This window comes from Nyctereutes procyonoides, unplaced genomic scaffold (genome assembly GCF_905146905.1).
Source record: "Nyctereutes procyonoides isolate TBG_1078 unplaced genomic scaffold, NYPRO_anot_genome, whole genome shotgun sequence".
Classification (NCBI taxonomy): Eukaryota; Metazoa; Chordata; class Mammalia; order Carnivora; family Canidae; genus Nyctereutes; species Nyctereutes procyonoides.
Window position 1 is genome coordinate 33,629,780 of NW_026575139.1, and position 19,447 is coordinate 33,649,226.

General features: G+C 42.3%; 1 protein-coding gene across 1 annotated transcript in view; it reads right to left on the minus strand.

Annotated features, from left to right (window-relative positions):
* Positions 1-18,615, minus strand: part of PPP1R36 (protein phosphatase 1 regulatory subunit 36) — a 32,608-nt gene extending 13,993 nt beyond the window's left edge. The window contains 9 exon segments of the mRNA XM_055303716.1: positions 2,884-2,982; positions 5,973-6,039; positions 6,137-6,181; positions 6,184-6,233; positions 6,778-6,864; positions 10,349-10,362; positions 17,405-17,561; positions 17,636-17,705; positions 18,543-18,615. Coding sequence (XP_055159691.1) covers positions 2,884-2,982; positions 5,973-6,039; positions 6,137-6,181; positions 6,184-6,233; positions 6,778-6,864; positions 10,349-10,362; positions 17,405-17,561; positions 17,636-17,705; positions 18,543-18,615 — 662 coding nt within the window.
* Between the last annotated feature and the right edge of the window lie 832 nt (positions 18,616-19,447).

The following is a 19,447-nucleotide window of genomic DNA, read 5'->3' on the forward strand; positions in this document are numbered from 1 at the left end:
GACACTGACAGAGAGAGAAGCAGTCTCCATGGAGGGAGCCCAATGCGGGACTCGATCCCGTGGCTTCAGGATCACGCCCTGGGCCGAAGGCAGGCGCTAAACTGCTGAGCCACCCAGGGATCCCCGAAATGTATCCTTCTTAAAAAAAAAATCCAAAATTAAGGGGGAAATCTAATGCATGAAATATTCAATAATATTCAATTATTACCTGTCTATCAGGAAAACTGGCAACTCCCAAAACTATATAAAATGGAGGTGGAAAAGTAGTAATGCCAGCTGTGGTAATACAGCCAGGTACTGTTTAAGGACTCAACATTTATTAACATAAGAATCTCCATAGGATTTATTCCAGCACCAAAGTCCATACCCTCAACCACCATATGTACTATACTGCCTCTTAATAGATGAGTCAATCAGTCAATAACACACATTAGCTTGATGGAAACCATGCCCCCACTAAAAATTATAATCTATGAAGATTGTAATACCTTGAAAAATACTTATGCTATGACATTTTTTAAAAGATTTTATTCATTTATTTGAGATAGCAAGAGAGAGAGAATGAGTGGAGGGGTGAGGTAGGAGGGGGGTGGGCAGAGGAAGAAGCAGACTCCCCACTGAGCAGGGAGCCCAATGAGACTCAGGGCTTGATCCCAGAACCCTGGGATCATGACCTGAGCCAAAGGCAGACACTTAACTGACTGAGCCACCCAGGTGCTCCTGATATGATGTTTTAAAACTGCATAATTTTACCTTCATACAGAAACTACAGATCCTAAATACAAATGGAGAAATTCTGTATAATAGAGTTTCGCTGATTGGTAAGGGTGGACACGCTGCACAGTGGCTTAGGCGTAGGCATGGGAGTTAGATAGATCTGGGCTCCCATCTCAGCTCCCCCACCAACCAAGTAAGTCACCTCCAGCCAGCTCCTTAACCTCTCTGAGCCTTAGCTTCTTCATTTGTAAAATGGGGGTAAGGCTCCATCTGGCATTGGGGCTTTTAATCATCTAAAATCACAGCAGGGGTACCTCTGTACCCCTCTCAGCTCTCCTCTCACAGGTTGTAGGCTTTCCTTTCAAGTGGCAACCTCTGGGTTAAGATAAATATGCCCTATCTCATCTAATCTGGATGGGAACACTGTAAAGTAGATACTATTATCCCTGTTACACCTCAATTGTTTGATTAAAATCGATTTTTTTCCTCAAAGTTATTTAAGTTCAGATATCTCAATATAATCCATATTTATTTCTATTATAATAAGTAAGCGGACTACTGGAAGCCCAAAGTGAAAAATTATTTTATGTATCTTAGAATCACCAATCATTTTAAGGCTTGGATTATTCTCTTATTCTGTAACTGATTCCTTCTAAGAAAGTCCACCTTATACCATTAAGCTCTAATAAGCTTTTGTGGGTTTCAAAAACAACTAAGAAACGTTTTTTCTCTGTTACATATTCCAATAAATTATGAAATGAAACAAATGTCTGCTAAATTAGCACTAACCCCCAGAATTAGAAAATGCCACATAAAATATAAACTCACGTGCTGCCAAAAGTCTAAGTTCTTTTGGGGATGAAGACTCCTTAAACCTCGTGAGCCTCCAGCTGGCTGAGCCCTTTTGCTTGCCACCATAGAAACAACACTTCACAATCTCCGGCTGCTCTGTTGTGCCCAGAAATAGCACAGATACGATATATTATGATGGCTTCACTGGAGCAACAGTGTTTGAATTATTTATCTAGTTCTTTACAGAACTGCTGCCCAGATACATTAATCTATCCATAAAATGCTTTTCAAACTGCTTGGTTGTACACAAGGATTTTGCATTTTAAAAACATCCCATAGCAACAAATTGATGACTCGAACAGCATTCCTAACAGTTAAATCATTGGGTTGGTTCCACACATACTGGGGAGGGCAGCCTAGGCACTTGGAAAGTTCCATGGCTTGCAAAAGGTCACCAAGGCTGAGAGGCATTGTTCTGCTCTGGCCTCCCAAGTTCCCAGATTCTTGCCCTGTAAAGCTGAGTCACCTCTGCCTAAAGCAGTTAAATTCTTCCTATGTAGGCTAAGAAATCTTGTTTTCTTCTGTGTTATGGAATAACATTTTGGTCATATCTATTAATTTTTTCATTCTTAGTTTTTTTCATTAGATGCTTACAAAAGCCCTAGCAAGAATTTCATAAGCATAAAAAGCACAGAACCAATATCTATATCTGCACTGTCAGATATGGTAGCCATGAGCCACCTGTGGCTACTGAGCACTAACTGGTTAGTCTAAATTGGTGTATATTGTAAGTATAATATTGATATCAGATTTCAAACACTTACTACAAAAAAAAGTAAAGTATGTCATCACTAATCTTCTAATATTTGACTACATGTTGCAATAACATTTTTGAGTCATTACATTAAATAAAATATGTTATTAAAATTAATTTCAGGGGCAGCCTGAGTGGTTCAGCAGTTTAGCACCGCCTCCAGCCCAGGGCCTGATCCTGGAGACTCGGGATCGAGTCCCACATCGGGCTCCCTGCATGGAGCCTGCTTCTCCCTCTGCCTGTGTCTCTGCGTCATTCTGTCTCTCATGAATAAATAAATAAAATCTTAAAAATTTAATTTCACTTTTATATTAAATTTTAAGTTACATATGTGGCTCTCATTATATTTCTACTGGGCAGTGCTGGTCTACATTATCTGGAATATTTTGTTGCTAGAATAATCATTTGAATTATTCAGTGAGTTTTAAAAACTGAAGAACTCCTCCCATGTAAAACGTTTTAGTATACTCCAAAAATTAAAAAATTTCCATCATCTCTTTACCTTAGTTTTAATATTGCCAATGATAAAATTTTAAAGTGCACTACAAAATCCTACTTACACCATATAGCTTTTGGGTTGTTTTTCCAGTGAGTTTTTTTCCAAGTAATGAGATAAATAGTATAATAATGCCATGAGGAAATTGTCAAGATTCTTATTCCTGTGGGGAGAGTTAAAAAAAAAAAAAAAAAGAAGAAGAAAGAAAGGAATTCTAACATATTTTTTCAAATATTTAAATTCTAATTAGTTAATATATAGTATATATTTCAAACATAAAACATAGTATAAACACATTTCCAACATTAAACATACAGTATAAACATATTTCAAACATAACTATCTACTGTACTATTGAAGACGTAAGAAATCTGATTTTTATGACCAAACTTCTTGGGATGTCACACACTAAATTATAGTTTTGCCTATCAATTAGTTTAAATTTTTGTTTTCATTAAATAATATTTCACATTGTTTAAAAAATGTTACAAATATGTAAGGTAAAAAGTCCTCTCACTCCTTTGCTACCATTCTACTTCCAAGTGGTAGCCACTGCTAAGAGTGGAATGAATCTTTTCTAAACTTTCCAAAGTACAGACAATTACCCAGAAGGTCCTCCCTCACCAACGCACAGACATGTACATGAATATATGGCTTAAAATTTTCTTTGGTAACAAGGAAGATAATGCTATACACAAGTCTTTGCAACTTGCTTTTTTTTAAGATTTTATTTATTTATTCATGAGAGACACACACACGGAGAGGCAGAGACACAGGTGGAGGGAGTAGCAGGCTCTTTGTAGAGAGCCTGATGTGGGACTCGATTCCAGGACCCCAGGATCACGCCCTGAGCAGATGCCCAACCACTGAGCCACCCCTGCGTCCCTGCAACTTGGTTTTGTCACTTACCTGCTTAGCATGGTACTATGTATCGATATATGATACTGTGTATCGATTTTTCTCATTCTTTTAAAAGCTGGGTAAAGTATTCTAGATCATAATTTATTTAACTAGTTCTCTATTGATGAGTATGTAGGTCTCTTAAAAATGTTATTGACATGGCTGCAGTAATTATCCTTATGGCCACATCTCTGAGTAACTTCCTAGGAGTGAGGTTTGTAGGGCATGGCGGAGAGCATATTAAAGTTTCATAGCTTTGCTCTAGGAAAAGGTTGCACTGATTCACAATCCCATCTCATTTGTTCTAAAACTAGAAGCTTTGGGACACCTGGATGGCTCAGAGGTTGAGCATGTGCCTTTGGCTCAGGGCATGATCCTAAAGCCCCAGGATCAAGCTCCGTATCAAGCTCCTTGCATGGAGCCTGCTTCTCCCTCTGCCTGTGTCTCTGCCACTCTCTTTCTGTGTCTCTCATGAATAAATAAATAAAATCTTTTAAAAATAAATAAATAAAACTAGAAGCCTTTGCCTTCTTTCTAACTATCCTCACAAGATTTTTGCTGCTTCCTATCTAGCAAATGCAAATTCTTAACTGGCATTCTTTCTTCAACCATCCCTTGACAACTGGATGAAGATAAGCATTGTAGGTTTTTCCCCCCCATAATGTTCATAACTACCTGTCCTGGGTTGGGTTCTCCCAGAGACAGACTCTGAGACAAAGATGTGAGAATAAGTAGTTTACTTGGAAAGTGCTCACAGGAAACATCAGTAGCAGGGTGAGAAAGTTAGGGAAGAGAAGGAAGCCCACAAAGTGGGCGTTAACAAGTTCATTCATTATCCCTGTGGACAAACATAGTTCAGTCCTGAGGTGGGGGGGGTACTCTGGGAGACAGTTCAGAAAGCTTCTCAGAGTTATCTCGACAGGTGAAAATTGGGATATTTTTGTACCAACTCTCTGTCTAGCACAATCCAGATGGAAGGCTGCTTCTGGAACACTGACTCACTGGTGCTTCCAGCTTGCCTTGTAGTCAGGCTGAGTGTGCTCCTGCTGTGGAATAAAGCTTCAGGTGTTTGCCACAAGCAGCCTTTGCTGAACACTGAGGGAATTTGGGAGGGCTGCCAATGGTTGCGTACCCAGTTCTCACTGAGTACTCACAAGTGTGGCAACATGAGGAGCCCCTTCCACCCACCTGCGTATGGAGTCACGATTACTTCTAATTTTCTATCTGAAGAAATAGGCTTAGAAAGGGCAAGAAGTTGCCCTGGTAGAGTCATACACCTAGTACTTGCTGGGGCTCCAACATGGAGAAAACTGATCTTCAGTAAATGAATATACTTGATGGGTGAACAGAGAGCTAGCTAAGGACAAGGCACAAGCTTGGGGCAGCACATTGACAAGTCCTTGAAACAGGCAAAGGGGCATTCCTCTAAGGACTCAACTGCCTTGATGTTCGTACTTTGCTAAGGGCAGAAGGCAATCTTAGCCCAACCCCCAGGAGCCTATAAGTCTGCTTTAACATAAAAATTCCTTTAAAAATTTCCCTTTATCGCTAAACCCCCAAGATAGGTGTTGGCAATCATCCTCCAAGCACATGACCCACCAATATACATCTTATGATATACATCTGAAGGGTCTCATGACTCAGGTTTTATTAGATGGTAATAAGTGATCTTTTCCCAACAACAGCTAGCCCCCTCAAGGTCCTGGAACCTTGCTTCCAAAATTCCTTAGAGAGTACACTATCCTCAAAGCCCTCCCAACTCCAAGGTATATAATCAGTCACCCCTCACAGGCCCAGGGCAGCAGTTCTTCCTGCCTATGGGTCCTGTCCCTGTATTTTAATAAAACCACCATTTTGCACCAAAGACACCTCAAGAATTACTTCTTGGTTGTCAGCTCCAGACCTCACCTATATTCCAAAATGTTTCAAGAATTCTTTCTTGATCGTCAGGTCCAAACCTCACTTATATTCCAAAACTTCATCAATACCCTCTACTGTTTACAAAGATAATGTAGTCTTTCTGGGACTTTGACAATGTGCTCTCCATACTCCTTGCCCTAGGACTTCATTTTGGGCTCCTGTGACTTATGGCTTCCTGTCTTTGGTCTCAGTCTTTGAGACTGAGTCCTGAGGGGATGGCTTGCATAAAGCCTGCCCCATGTCCTATCTCCAAAAAACATATTTATCATCATTTATCAGTTGCAATTCAAATTAAGGATAAAACATCTAAAATGTCTCAGGAGCATTACATACCTCATAAATATTGTAAAAGAACAGATCCACTGCATCTCAGTATCTTGTAGCAAAAACAAAGCAACAACTGAAAGGAGAGAAGATGGCCAATTGAAGAGAGGGACAAAGGGCTGCCTCAGAGGCTCACCCCAGATAGCATATGTGATAACGAAACAGTTACTCACATTTAGCATCATGTAGCATCACATTGCCCTGCTGACCTGTTTTCCTAAGGCTTTAGGTGACTTATCATCTCTTGAAGCAAATTTTTTATCTGTCAACCTGTTTTGGAATAGAATGGTCTCTGGTAGGGCTTTGAAAGGTTTCAGTTGCATTTAATTGATCCTGAGGTACATGAAGCTTTTACGATAAAGAGAGCCTGAGTGTCAAAACCCAAAAATGGGTTTTGTTTAATGTAGGAGAATTTTGGAATGCCTTGTATTAAACATTATATTTACCATGCTAGGGGTAGGAGAAATGTACACTGCCTGACATAAAATGTAAATACCAATTCCATCTAAAACAGAGCATTTAAATAATCTATTAATCATCTACTTAGGTACTCTATGGTGTAGCTACCATTTTCAGATTTTAAAAAACATATAAAATGTTGAACATTTGCTATGAGCCAGGTTATCACAGGGATACATTTGCAGGGACTACTGTTACTGCCTCCCATGATTGAGAAATAGTGCATGTTCTCTCCTTAATGGGTATCTGCACATCAACCTCAGATAATGGTATGATATTTTCTTAGAGTTTGTGAAAAGTTGAGCCATTCTGCTGAGAGGAGCTGTCAGCAGCACTGCCATAGTTTGGAAGATACCTGTCTGCAGCTGGACCATCAGTTTCAGCAAAGTGTATTGCTTTGCCTTTCTTCCCTTTTTCCTTGAGTTCTACTGCAGGTGTAAAACTGGAATACAAATGAAAAAATTAGGAACTTGACCTTTCCCCAGGGGAAGGCTGATCCTAGCAGGACAGTGGCTCATGGGATCTTAAGACTTGAAGATGTTATGAGTGGAGTCTGGGAAGGCTCCAAGGCACCATGGTACTCGATTCACATATTTTACATATGGAACAACCATTTAGAAAAAGATGAACATTTCAGACTTTATGCTCTGCCTCTACGTATCAGCAGTCTCCAGAACATCACCATACACAAAACATTTCCATCTGAAAATGTTTTGGTAACTTCACAAGAAACAGAAAGTTCATGCTAAGCCTGGAAAAATGTTTTTATTTATTGAGCATCTGTGACGCACCAAGTGCTTTTAGGCATAGTCTTATTCAATCACAATAACTCTAGGGGGAAGATATTACTAGTATGACCATTTTTTACATACAAGAAAACGGAAGCTTAGAAAGAGATTAAGTAACATGACCAAGATCACTAAGCATGTGTCAGAGCCAAGATCGGGGTCCAGGATCTCTCACCACAGAGCCATGCATGTACCCACCAGGCAATCCTGTCTCCTGAGCTGTCATCTCAGTTGTCACTGCTGTGGACGCTTCTAAGTGCCTTGACTGTCTCTCAGAAGTTTTCAGGACCCTTTAATGAACTCAAGGTTAAGTTCTAAGGTCATACAAACATTTACTAAGTGGTAACGGTGCTGAGTAAGAAGGGACAACGACTGAGCAACACACAAGCATGCTGAGGCCATACTCTGTGTCATCCATCGCTCTGATGTGAAAATAAAACGGTCTCCATTATAGTCAATTCACAGCCTCTTGGGAATTTCAGCAAATGCTTAATAGAAAAACCAAGAAAAACATTTTGAAGACCAGCAGAATATGGTTCCTGCCTTTCAGAGAGTACATTTTCTAGGGGAATTTTTTTTTGGGGGGGGTCTACCAAATACATTGGTTTGGAAACCCACTGTGGATTAGAATTTTCATTCTTCTGTCTGAACCAATGCCACAGTGATAACACAACCCAGAAGCCTAATCTCTGCCCACAGCTTCATGCCCCTCTGCTAAGCTTAAGTGCAGGTATAGTAATAGAAGCACATTCCCCCAGACTTTACTCATTCTCTAAAGATGGATGTCAATCATGTATACTCTCTTCATCTCCTTGTTAACACAACAGTTTTTTATATTTTAATAGGTGTGGGGGTTTTGTGTGTATGTGTGTGTGTGTGTGTGTGTGTGTGTTTTGACACAATAGTTTTGAAACAACTTTCTTTGAAAATTTTCTGGGACTGATATTACTCACAAAGTAATCATTTTAGAGAAATACTTTCCCATGAGAATAATAAAGTTAATCAATTTGGTTCTTTCTTCCTCCAAGAGTTTTTGCCAACCTCCCAGCAGTTTTCAGGTTGTAAAACGGGTTAGCTCCTAAAAGCATGTATATCATGTCACCGCAAGGGAATGATCCTTTGCATTTTTCTACTTTTCTTTTTTCTGAAGACCATTGGCACCAACTTGGTCAGTGGATGATTTCTAAGCTTTTCATCCTATTTGATGCTACTCTTGTCACTAATATCCAAGGACTGGATATTTAGTGGGGAGGGTATGCTGAAGTATTAAGGGGATGGGTGAAAAAAAAAAAGGAAGAATACCATTTTTTTTTTTTTAAGATTTTATTTACTTATTCATGAGAGGCAGAGAGGGAGATGCAGAGGGAGAAGCAGGCTCCCTCTGGGGAGCCCGATACAGGACTCCATCCTAGGACTCTGGGATCATGACCTGAGCCAAAAGCAGATGTTCAATCATTGAGCCATCCAGGCATCCCAGAATACCAAATGTTGATGGTGGCTACCACCAAAGAGGATCAGGTGAGGCAGAGAGGTGAAATGGTGTTGAAGACATCTAGCTTCCAATCTGTATACTTCCATTTTATTTGAGTTTTTTTTTTTAATAACAAGACTATATTATTTCTTGCATTCCTACAAAAAAGTTGATAGAGGCACATACAAACACTATATGGTAGATATGTTATACTGACAGACCATTTAAATAGACTTTAATAAAATAATCAAATCTCCCAAACAAATCCAGACTTAAGAAAATTTATTTTATTTTTTAAAAACTTTTTTTAAAGATTTTATTTATTTATTCATGAGGCAGAAGAAAGAGAGAGAGAGAGAGAGAGAGAGAGAGAGGCAGAGACATAGGCAGAGGGAGAAGCAGTCTCCATGCAGGGAGCCTGATGTGGGACTCAATCCTGGGACTCTGGGATCACGCCCTGAGCCAAAGGCAGATGCTCAACCACTGAGCCACCCAGGCATACCCCGAAAATTTATTTTTTAAAAAGATTTTATTTATTTATTCATTTGAGAGAGAGAGCACGAGCAGGGGGAATGGCAGAGAGAAAAGGAAAAGCTACTTTTTAAAAGCCTACCTAAAAAAAAAAAACAAAAAACAAAACACAGGTGGCTTAGTTGGTTAAGCATCTAAGCATCTACCTCTGGCTCAGGTCATGATCCTGGGGACCTGGGATTGAGCCCCATGTGAGGCTCCCTGCACAGCCATTTTCCTTCTCCTTCTGCCATTCCCTCTGCTTATGCTCTCTCTCTGTCAAATAAGTAAAAACCTTTTTATATTTTAAGTAGCTCAATGCTGGGATCAAACAACCCTAAGACCAAGACCTGAACTGAGATTGAGTCAGATGCTTAACCGACTGAGCCACTCAGGTGCCCCCCAGACATTTTCTAATGGCTCTTTGAAGCCATTTCTCGCAAGGTGCCTGTGCAGATTCCTTCATATAACCACCCTAAATAAGAACACAAAGTTGTTTGCATGTTTCTCCTTGGAACATCACACTGTTTTGGCCACTTAAAAGCCATTGGCAGTTAAATTTGCTACCCCAGGCTAGGGAAATCACAGGTCACCAGTTCTCCCAGGATTTCTCTTCTCTGGAAGACAAGAGTAGATAGATATACCCAATCTCAGTTACTGTCAAATGAAATTGCTGTCCCCTATCCTTTTCTCAGTCCTATCCCTATAATTCAAAGTGTCTTGCCCTAATTTAAGATGAGAGACACGAAGTGCTTGTCCTTAGCCAGTAGGCTGACATTTACTGCTAAGCCTCTAGACATTATTCTCTTTCAGACATGCCTTCCCTACTTCACACTTGTCTGAGTGGTGGTTCACATGAGTCAAGTTATTCTCTACCTTGACTGGTGAGAAGTCTTTCTCCCTGTGAGTGCCCTGCTGTAGCCCTATAGGCAGACTACACTCACAGTGCATTTGAAATCACTAGAAAGTGTCACTAGTAATAACTGGAAGCTGTCCTTTGAATCATAATTCTGACTAGCTTCCAAACCACAGTGTGAGCTAGTTCTGTGCCCTCCTGCAGTCTCTACCATCTTCCCCTCCATCTGGCAACCCATTTAGTATCTGGGCCTTTCACAGACCACATTTTGTTCATTCACAGTATTACAACATAATTATACCGTTTCCCTTTGCCCTGAAATAAATGACAAAAAGAATCATAGTTTCCACTAGAATCCATCACTAAAATGCAGAGGGCTGGATCACTCTTGGCTTCCACATAAGTTAGAGCTCCTTGGTGGTTATTAGAGTTCTCTCAAGCCATGAGGAAAGACAAGAGTAGTTCAGGGTTTCTGGAGGTATAGTTTCCTCAGCTGTATGTCCGTAGGAGAGTCAATGACTTTGGCAAAGACTCAGGTGGGCTGCTGGTTCTCTCCCAGTTGTGAGGAGGGGCTTTTGAAACAAGAAAGGATAGGAGAGCTACCACTGTGTCAGAGGGAAATCCACCTCACGGGCCAAACCAGGGTGGCCTGTGAAGAAAGGTATTCCCTCTTTAACAAATAAGAAATGGGCACGTGTGCTAATGAATTACACAACACCCTCATTTACTCCTCACAAAGCATTATTAATCCATTTTATGGATGAGGGAACTGATCATCAGCAAGGCTAACTTGACAAATGATAACCACCTAGTTAGAGGGAGAGCTAGGATCTGAATCCAGGTCTTCCTCTAAAACACTCCTCAAGGTCTCTTCCTTAACAGCCTATTAAGAGGGCAGCCTGGTGGCTTAGTGGTTTAGCATTGCCTTCAGCCCAGGGCCTGATCCTGGTGTCCCGGGATCGAGCCCCACGTCGAGCTCCCTGCATGGAGCCTGCTTCTCCCTCTGCCAGTGTCTCTGCCTCTGTGTGTGTCTCTCATGAATAAATAAATAAATAAATAAAATCTTTAAAAAAACAAACAACTTATTAAGAAATAATGACTATCCAGGATGCCTGAGTGGCTCAGCGGTTGAGTGTCTGCCTTGGGCTCAGGGAGTGATCTCGGTGTCCGGGATCAAGTCCCGCATCAGGCTCCATTCGGGGAAACTGGTTCTCCCTCTGCCTATGTCTCTGCCTCTCTCTATGTGCCTCTCTTGAATAAATAAGTAAAATCTTAAAAAAAAGAATGACTATCCTGTGCCTGTCCATTAGTGTGCATCCATTTCTTGTGTGGAGGTTATGGGTATCTTCTGATACAGTTATCCTTCCCAGGGTATAATCTGCAAAAGTAAGGCAGGATCTGCCTGTGACATAGGGAGCTAGGTCTTCTCTGAAGGGTGGGATTTCCAAAGTCACTCATTCAGGAAAGATGCCAGGACCTACAAGGTTGGGAAGAGCAAAGGGATCATCTTCTCTAACTGGAGAACACCTAGAAGTCTATGAACAGCTGTTTGCTAGTGGGTGTAAAAGGTGGCCTACTCCATGTGAAAGAAGACTAAAACACCAGAAGGGACTCCCAGGGTTGGAAATTGATGGGTTAAAAACTGAATGCCTCTGAGATCATGCTGTTACTTTGCGAAACTATTATCTGGATTCATAATACTTCAAATTTTCTTCCCCACTGCTGGCTCTTCTTTAGTTTCCTTCTCATCCTCCTTTCCCTGGACATGTTCCCTAAATGAGAGCCTTTCCCTGGGTTCCATCTGGTTCCTCTTCTCACTTCCTCTGAGTAATTTCAACTACTCCACTAGCATTGATAACTGACAACTGTATAGTGAAGGTTCAGCTCTTTCCGCAGACATAAAATGATACACATGCCTACTAAACACCTTCGCTTGGGCATCCTACAGACACTTCAAACTCAGTAAAGGTTGTGATGCCATCTCACTTCTAAAAAAGTCATGGGATCCCACTCTGTAACTTATTATATCTTAGCCTACTATTACCTATTGGATGTGTGTGATCCTAATATCTCTATATCTCTCTCTAATAGCATCTTCTGAATTTTGTTTTTGTTTTTTGCTAATTCTCACACAGTGAGTTGTGAGCAAGTGTCAGATTTATTTGTGGAGATCAGCGTTATCCGTGAGGTCATTCGTTATAACCGTGTTGGTCCATACAGGTTTATTATTAGTCATGACTCGTTGTTACACATATCTAATTCCTAAATACATTCGAGAGAGCGAAAAGATCGATATCAGGTACACGCAATGTTAGGTCCTATCGATCATCGTGCACGCGTTTGGCCTCCCTGTAGTTGTTGTGGGTGGGGGTGTGGGTGGGTTGTGTTAAATATATATATATTTTTTTTTTTTTTGTTTTTTTGGAAGGAGAGCATGGCTGTGGGTGAGGGAGGAAGGGGCGCAATGGCAGAGAGGGAAGGTAGGGGGGGGATGAATGGGGTATGAGTGATAGAAGAGTAATTTTTAATGAGAGAGGCCAAGGTGGGGGGAGGAAAAAACTTGTATTAAAAAGGGATAAGGAGTTTTGTTAATTATTATGAGGAATAAATTTTAGATTAGAGGAGGTTAGGTGTGAAAAGAATAAGGGGAAGAATTAGTGGAATAAAATAATTAGAATGGGAGTTGTATTTAGTAATTTAAGAGTTTATGATAGGTATTAGGGGATGTTGAAGGGGTAGATAGAAGATACTTCAATCAAGATGATAAAGGAAGTATGTAATAACACACGGCAAATATTGGTCTCTAGAACTCAGCTTGTAGAGGATCGATAATGAATAATAAAATCTTTCAAATAAATAAATAAAACCTTTCAGTGAAGGGGCATCAGGGTGGCTCAGTTGGTTAAGAGTCTGACTCTTGATTTCTGCTCAGGTCATGATCTCAGAGTCCCAGGATCAAGCCCCAGTCAGCCTCCAAGCTCAGCAGGGAGTCTGCTTGAGATTCTCTGTCTGCCTCTGCCCCTCCCCCTTGCTCATACAAACTCTCTCTCAAATAGATAAATCTTTTAAAAATTTTTTTTAAATTAAAAAAAAATTAGAAATCCTTTCATTGGCTCCCCCATGCCCTCTGATTCAAGTTCAGATTCCTCAGCATAGAGACGCCTGGGTGGCTCAGCAGTTAAGCGTCTGCCTTGGGCTCAGTACATGATCCTGGAGTCCTCAGATCAAGTCCCACATCAGACTTCCGGCATAGAGCCTCTGCCTGTGTCTCTGCCTCTCTCTCTGTGTGTCTCTCATGAATAAATAAAATCTTTAAAAAAAAAGATCTTACCCTGGTTTGAAAATTCTACTCACACCTGCCTGGAACCCTTTACCCAGGCTCCTGAACTACCTGAAGTCTCAAATATGTCCCGGGCCCTCTCAGGACTGGGCCTTTGCACATGCTGGGCCTTCTACCTAGAATGCACTCTCCTCCTCCCCAACCACATCTCCCTTTGCCCTGCCAATACCTACTCCTCTTCAGGTCTTGGCTTGGATATCACCTCTCCTGGGAAGCCTTCCCTGCCCATCCCCCAGCCCCCATTCCCTGGGCTTCAGAAAATGGCTCCATTTGGGAACTGGGTCAGAGTGCTTGGCTGAATGTGGTTTTCCAGTCTGGGCCCAGCCCCGTGGTGGCAGTGGTAACAGATACTAATGAATGGGCCCTAAGAACAGCCATCTCAGGGAAACAGGGTCATAGCACTGCTACTAACAGATCTTCCCTCCAACAGGAGCCTGAAGGTTCTGGTTTATTTTCAGTAAGAAGGGGCAGCATAGATACTACCCTGCCCATACCCCCTTGAACTCCCCGGTCCTCCTGTCTGTCACCTCCCTTCCACCATACTCAGTGGGAAGGTGCTCTTATCTTTTCCAAGCTCTTCTGTGCTCTTGACCCCACTCCCTACTCCTTTTCTTCTGTTTCATCTCTTGTTTTCCTCAAAACAAACAAGATTTTCCTACCTTAAAAACAAAACCGGGATCCCTGGGTGGCTCAGCGGTTTAGCGCCTGCCTTCCGCCCAGGGCGTGATCCTGGAGTCCCTGGATCAAGTCCCACATCAGACTTCCTGCATGGAGCCTGCTTCTCCCTCTGCCTGTGTCTCTCTCTCTCTGTGTCTCTCACGAATAAAAAAATTTAAAAAAACACACCAACGAAAATTCCCTTCCTTTAGGACTGGATCCCCAAAAGGCTACTAGGTCTTTTTTTTTCCTTCACAGGTAAACTCACCGATAAGAGTACTCTATTTTTTTATTTTTTAAAGAGAGAGACTGCACAAGCAGGGGGAGCGAGAGAGGGAGAAGCAAGGTCCCCAATGAGCAGGGAGTCCTGTGCAGGCTTGATCCCAGGGCTCTGGGATCATAACCTGACCTCAAGGCAGACGCTTAGCCAACTGAGCCACCCAGGCGCCCTCGTCTCCCTTGTTCTCATCTTGCCTCTCCATGCTACTGTGGCAGGGGCTTTCTAGAGCACAGATACAATCCCATTATGTTTGCTTGGCAAAGATTTATACAGTGTACTAAACAAAACCAGGTGCAAGTGCAGTGACTGAACAGGCTTTCCCCTCTGCCTCTGCTGCTCCCACCCCTACCACTGCGTTGGCCCTGCACCATCACCAGCAACGGGGGTGACAAAAGTCTCTGAAATCGTTTCTGGAAAAAAAAGAGCTTGTTGATGCTCATAAGTCTTCTCACATTTTATTTTGTGATGGCATATGCTTAATTCTAAAAAGAAATCAGTACCTGCATTTCCATCAACTCCAAACACTAGCTCCGGCCTAAACATACAAAGGTCTGCTTTCCTCTTCCTTGGTACTGACTGTCCTCAGCAGCTGGACTCCCAAGGTCATCCTGATACTCAGATTTATCATGCCGCCACCCATCTATTCTTCATAGTATTATTTTCTGTCTCCTAACTGCTCCTATTTTGCGTACTCCACCGTCTGGAGTTAGTGTGTTGTTTTGGTTTGGTTTTTTGCTTTTTAAAATTGTGGTATGATTTAACATGTAGCAAAGTACATAAATCTTAAGTGGACAGCTTGATGAATTTTTTACTATGTACATACCCATGTAACCACCACCCAGATCAATATTTAGACCATTTCCAGCACCTCAGAAGGTTCTCTGACACCTTCCCCCATCCCCTGCCAGTTGACAATGTCCCAAAGTAACCACTAGTCTGACCTCTATCATCACAGTTCTTTTTTTGGCCTGTTATTTTATTTTATTTTATTTTATTTTATTTTTAAGAATATTTTTTTAAATTTTTATTTATTTTATGATAGTCACACACACACAGAGAGAGAGAGAGGCAGAGACACAGGCAGAGGGAGAAGCAGGCTCCACGCACCGGGAGCCTGACGTGGGATTCGATCCCGGGTCTCCAGATCGCGCCCTGGGCCAAAGGCAGGCGCCAAACCGCTGCGCCACCCAGGGATCCCTGGCCTGTTATTTTAAACTTAAATATAAACGGAATTACAGATTTAATTTTTGCGTCTGGCCTTTCAAAATGATGTCATATAATCTACCTTTCATGCCATCACACATATATTCTCCAAAATTAGTGGAAATCAATTATCCTATTTTTTTTAAAAAAAGATTTTATTTATTTGATGGAGTGAGAGAGCACAAGTAAGCATTGTGGCAGGCAGAGGGAGAGGGAGAAGCAGACTCCTTACTGAGCAGAGACCCAATGCGGCTCGATCCCAGGACCCTGGGATCACGACCAGAGTCAAAGGCAGACATTTAACTGACCGAGACACCTAGGCACCCCAATCATGCCATTTTTAAAGAATAATTTGTTAATAAATAAAAAAAAAACTGGTTTATAAATATTTTATGAGTAAGAAAGTCGGTGTGAAATTGATACCGATGAATTAGGTTAATTTAATGGTAACCCACCCCAAATGTCACTTAATAAATAGACTGAAAAAAGAAAATGTTGACACTTGAAATTTATACCCACATTTTCTGTTTTTTTTAAATTTATATTTATTTTTTAAAAGATTTTATTTATTTATTCATGAGAGACACACACACACACAGAGGCAGAGACACAGGCAGAGAAAGCAGCAGGCTCCATGCAGGGAGCCCCATGTGGGACTCCATCCCGGGACTCCAGGATCACGCCCTGGGCGGAAGGCAGGTGCTAAACCGCTGAGCCACCCAGGGATCCCTTCTGGTGTTTTAATAGGTATTTAACTTGTACTTTGATTTGGTTTACTGAAATACTCAATAAATATTTGGGGAGGGTGTACTCTGTGAGGTTCTGGAGGCAACTCCTAGGGACACAAAGATGAGTAAGACAGTTCCTGCCACAGAGGGGCCTATGGTCTAAAGGAAGGAAACAGTATATATGGTGGGGAAAGGTTTTGGCATCAGACTAACCCTGGTTCAAAATGTCAGTTTTGCTACTTACTGGCTGTATGACTTTGGTTCAATTGTTTAACCTTCTTGAGCCTTGTTTCTTCATCTATAAAATGAAAGTATTAATGCTCACTTCATGGCTGTTTAAGAATCTAAAAACAGGGCAGTCGCGGGGTGGCTCAGCGGTTTAGCGCCGCCTTCAGCCTGCAGCATGATCCTAGAGACCTGGGATCCAGTCCCACGTCGAGCTCCCTGCATAGAGCCTCTGCTTCTCCCTCTGGCTGTGTCTCTGCCTCTCTCTCTTTCTCTGTCTCTGATGAATAAATAAAATCTTAAAAAAAAAAAAAGAATCTAAAAACATGCAAATGTCTGGCACATAATAGGTACACAGCAGATAGTGGCTAGTATTGTCTGTTGAGTTATGCACTTTTTCATAGAGTATTTTCTCCAAGGAGATTAAAATCAATTTTTCTAATTTAATAATTTCACTTTGGAGAATTGACTATTGTGCAGCAAGTATAATACGGTCTCATTAACGTAGAACTTTATTTTTGTAACTCAAAGAGGCAATTTTATTAAGCAGTTAAGAACATGGACTCTGAGACAAACAGATCTAGATTTCAATCATCTTTGTCACCTGTGAGCTGTGCCATTTGGCCAAGTCATTTAGTTTTCTTTAAATTGCTTCACCCTTTGAGTTCAGTTTTATCTGTAAAACTGGATGAGCATGCAACTTTTTCAAAGGATTGACAAACTGATTAGCACAGTGTCTGGTACATAGGAAGCAGCTGATAGATGTTATTAAAAGTGATGTCTGGAAGTCTGCTGACCAAAATGATTTTCTCTAGATCATGGAATTTCGACAGATATTTATTTTGCTTGTTATACTCTTGTGTGTTTTTTTTTTACCCTAAGCACATGAAATTTTTATAAAAGCTATAATAGGGATCCCTGGGTGGCGCAGTGGTTTGGCGCCTGCCTTTGGCCCAGGGCGCGATCCTGGAGACCCAGGATCGAATCCCACGTCGGGCTCCAGGATCGAATCCCACGTCGGGCTCCTGGTGCATGGAGCCTGCTTCTCCCTCTTCCTGTGTCTCTGCCTCTCTCTCTGTGACTATCATAAATAAATAAAAATTAAAAAAAAATAATTAAAAAAAAAAGCTATAATAAAGTTTTAATAAAATATACCTTCTGAATTCAAGAGTTCTGGTTTCATCTTTCCAGTACCACATCCCCAGTTGTAATACAAACTGAACTGCTGTAAATGAAATGATTGCAGCAATATTAAAAATTCAATTTACAATACACATGTCACAATGAACTTTTAACAATTCCCACTTGTTGCTCTTTATTCAATAAAGATGTAGAATCTTCAAGTGTTGTGAAGGTTTTTTGTTTTAATCGTAGCCAGGATTTTATCCTTTTTGTATTCAAGTGCAGTTTCAGTAGAAAAGAGGGAAAAGAGGGAGGGAGGGAGGAAGGAAGGAAGAAAAGGAAGGGAAGGAAGGAAACTTCACTTAGCCGGCACCTCTCATCAGAACAATTTACTGATTGTTTACTGATTGTTTACAGAAGACTCATCAGAACAATTTACTGATGAATTGGGGCTCAGACCACAATAAACTGAGGCTCAGGGCAGCCTCCGCGGAGAAAAGGAGTTAAGACCTTCAAAACCAGGGAGCCCGCCCGGCCACCGCCTCCCTTCCAGGGGAAGCAGGCAAGGAACAAGCTTACCTTTTCAATAATGGTAACCAACCCACCAGCCTTTCCTTTCCGGGGGTCGCACCTGGGGCAGGACAGCTCCCTGCGCAGGAGGGCTATTTGTTTTGCAACCAATCAATTAGAGGTGCTGAGGTGGAATTTCCAGAACATCCAAATATCTGGGTAGGGAACCGGAATTCAATTCTGACCGTGGCCGAGTACACCTCCCTTGTCTGGGTTTTCCACTCCTCCCCGAGTGCCGCTCGCCCGGGGCTGCGGGCGGGGCTGCGGGCAGGGCTGCGGGCAGGGGGGCCGCCCCGGGAGCGGCGGGCCGGGAGGGGGCGGCGGGGCCGGTCTGCCCGGGCCTCGGGGTCGGGGTCAGCCAAGGCTGCACTCACCTCCGGCAGGGAAGCGGTCTGCCCGTCCCACCGCTTCCGACCGGAATAAAACTCCGGCACCTGAGGCATGGTCGCTACCGACCGGCCTAATCCGGTGCCCAAGCAACCGCCTGGCGGTGCTGGGCAACCGCGGCCGGAGGGCGGCGCGGGGGCGGCGCGGGGGCGGCGCGGGGGCGGCCGGGGGGGGGGGGCGGGCGGCCAGAGGGCAGCGGGCGGCCCACCCCGTGCGGGACGCCTTCGCCGACTCCCTTGCCCCCGGGGCTCGGTCTGCTTTCCGACTACCTGTGCTCTGGTGGCTTCTGGGCTTAGGTATAGTAAAGCTGCCCAAGGGTTCTCTTGGAGTCCATTCTTCTAGGCCCTTCCAACCGTGAAGTAAACCACTGAACTGTTTCTTGTTCTTAATTGAAATAACAAGACTCAGTTTCATAGGGAAGATCCCTTAGTCCCAAATTTTAATGGCACTAAATGTCAAATCCCAGTTGAGATTAGGTCGATGGGGGTGGGGGGCGGCCGGTGGAGGTGTAGGGGAGGATGTGTAAGTGAGGTTTTCATAACTTGGTTCTGCTGCTAACTAGATGTGTTACCCAGGGCAAGACAACGCTGATCGTCTCGAAGATACCGAAATCAGGGGTTATGAGACTTTTAAAGGAAGTAATGTGTGTAAAACGCCATCCTTAAGTACTCAAAATTAGTGTTGCTCAAAGCAGACACTTGCTTTGCGTCAATCAGTATTCAATTATATTTTTACATTCATGCTTTTCACTTTTCAAATCCTGTCTGTGTCTTCTAATTCCTTCTTGCAACTGACTGGCTGATACTTTTCCTTCCAACACTGATGTCAGCAATGCTAGATAACACATGATTGAAAATGCCTAAATATTCTGCCTTTGTTTTATCTCCA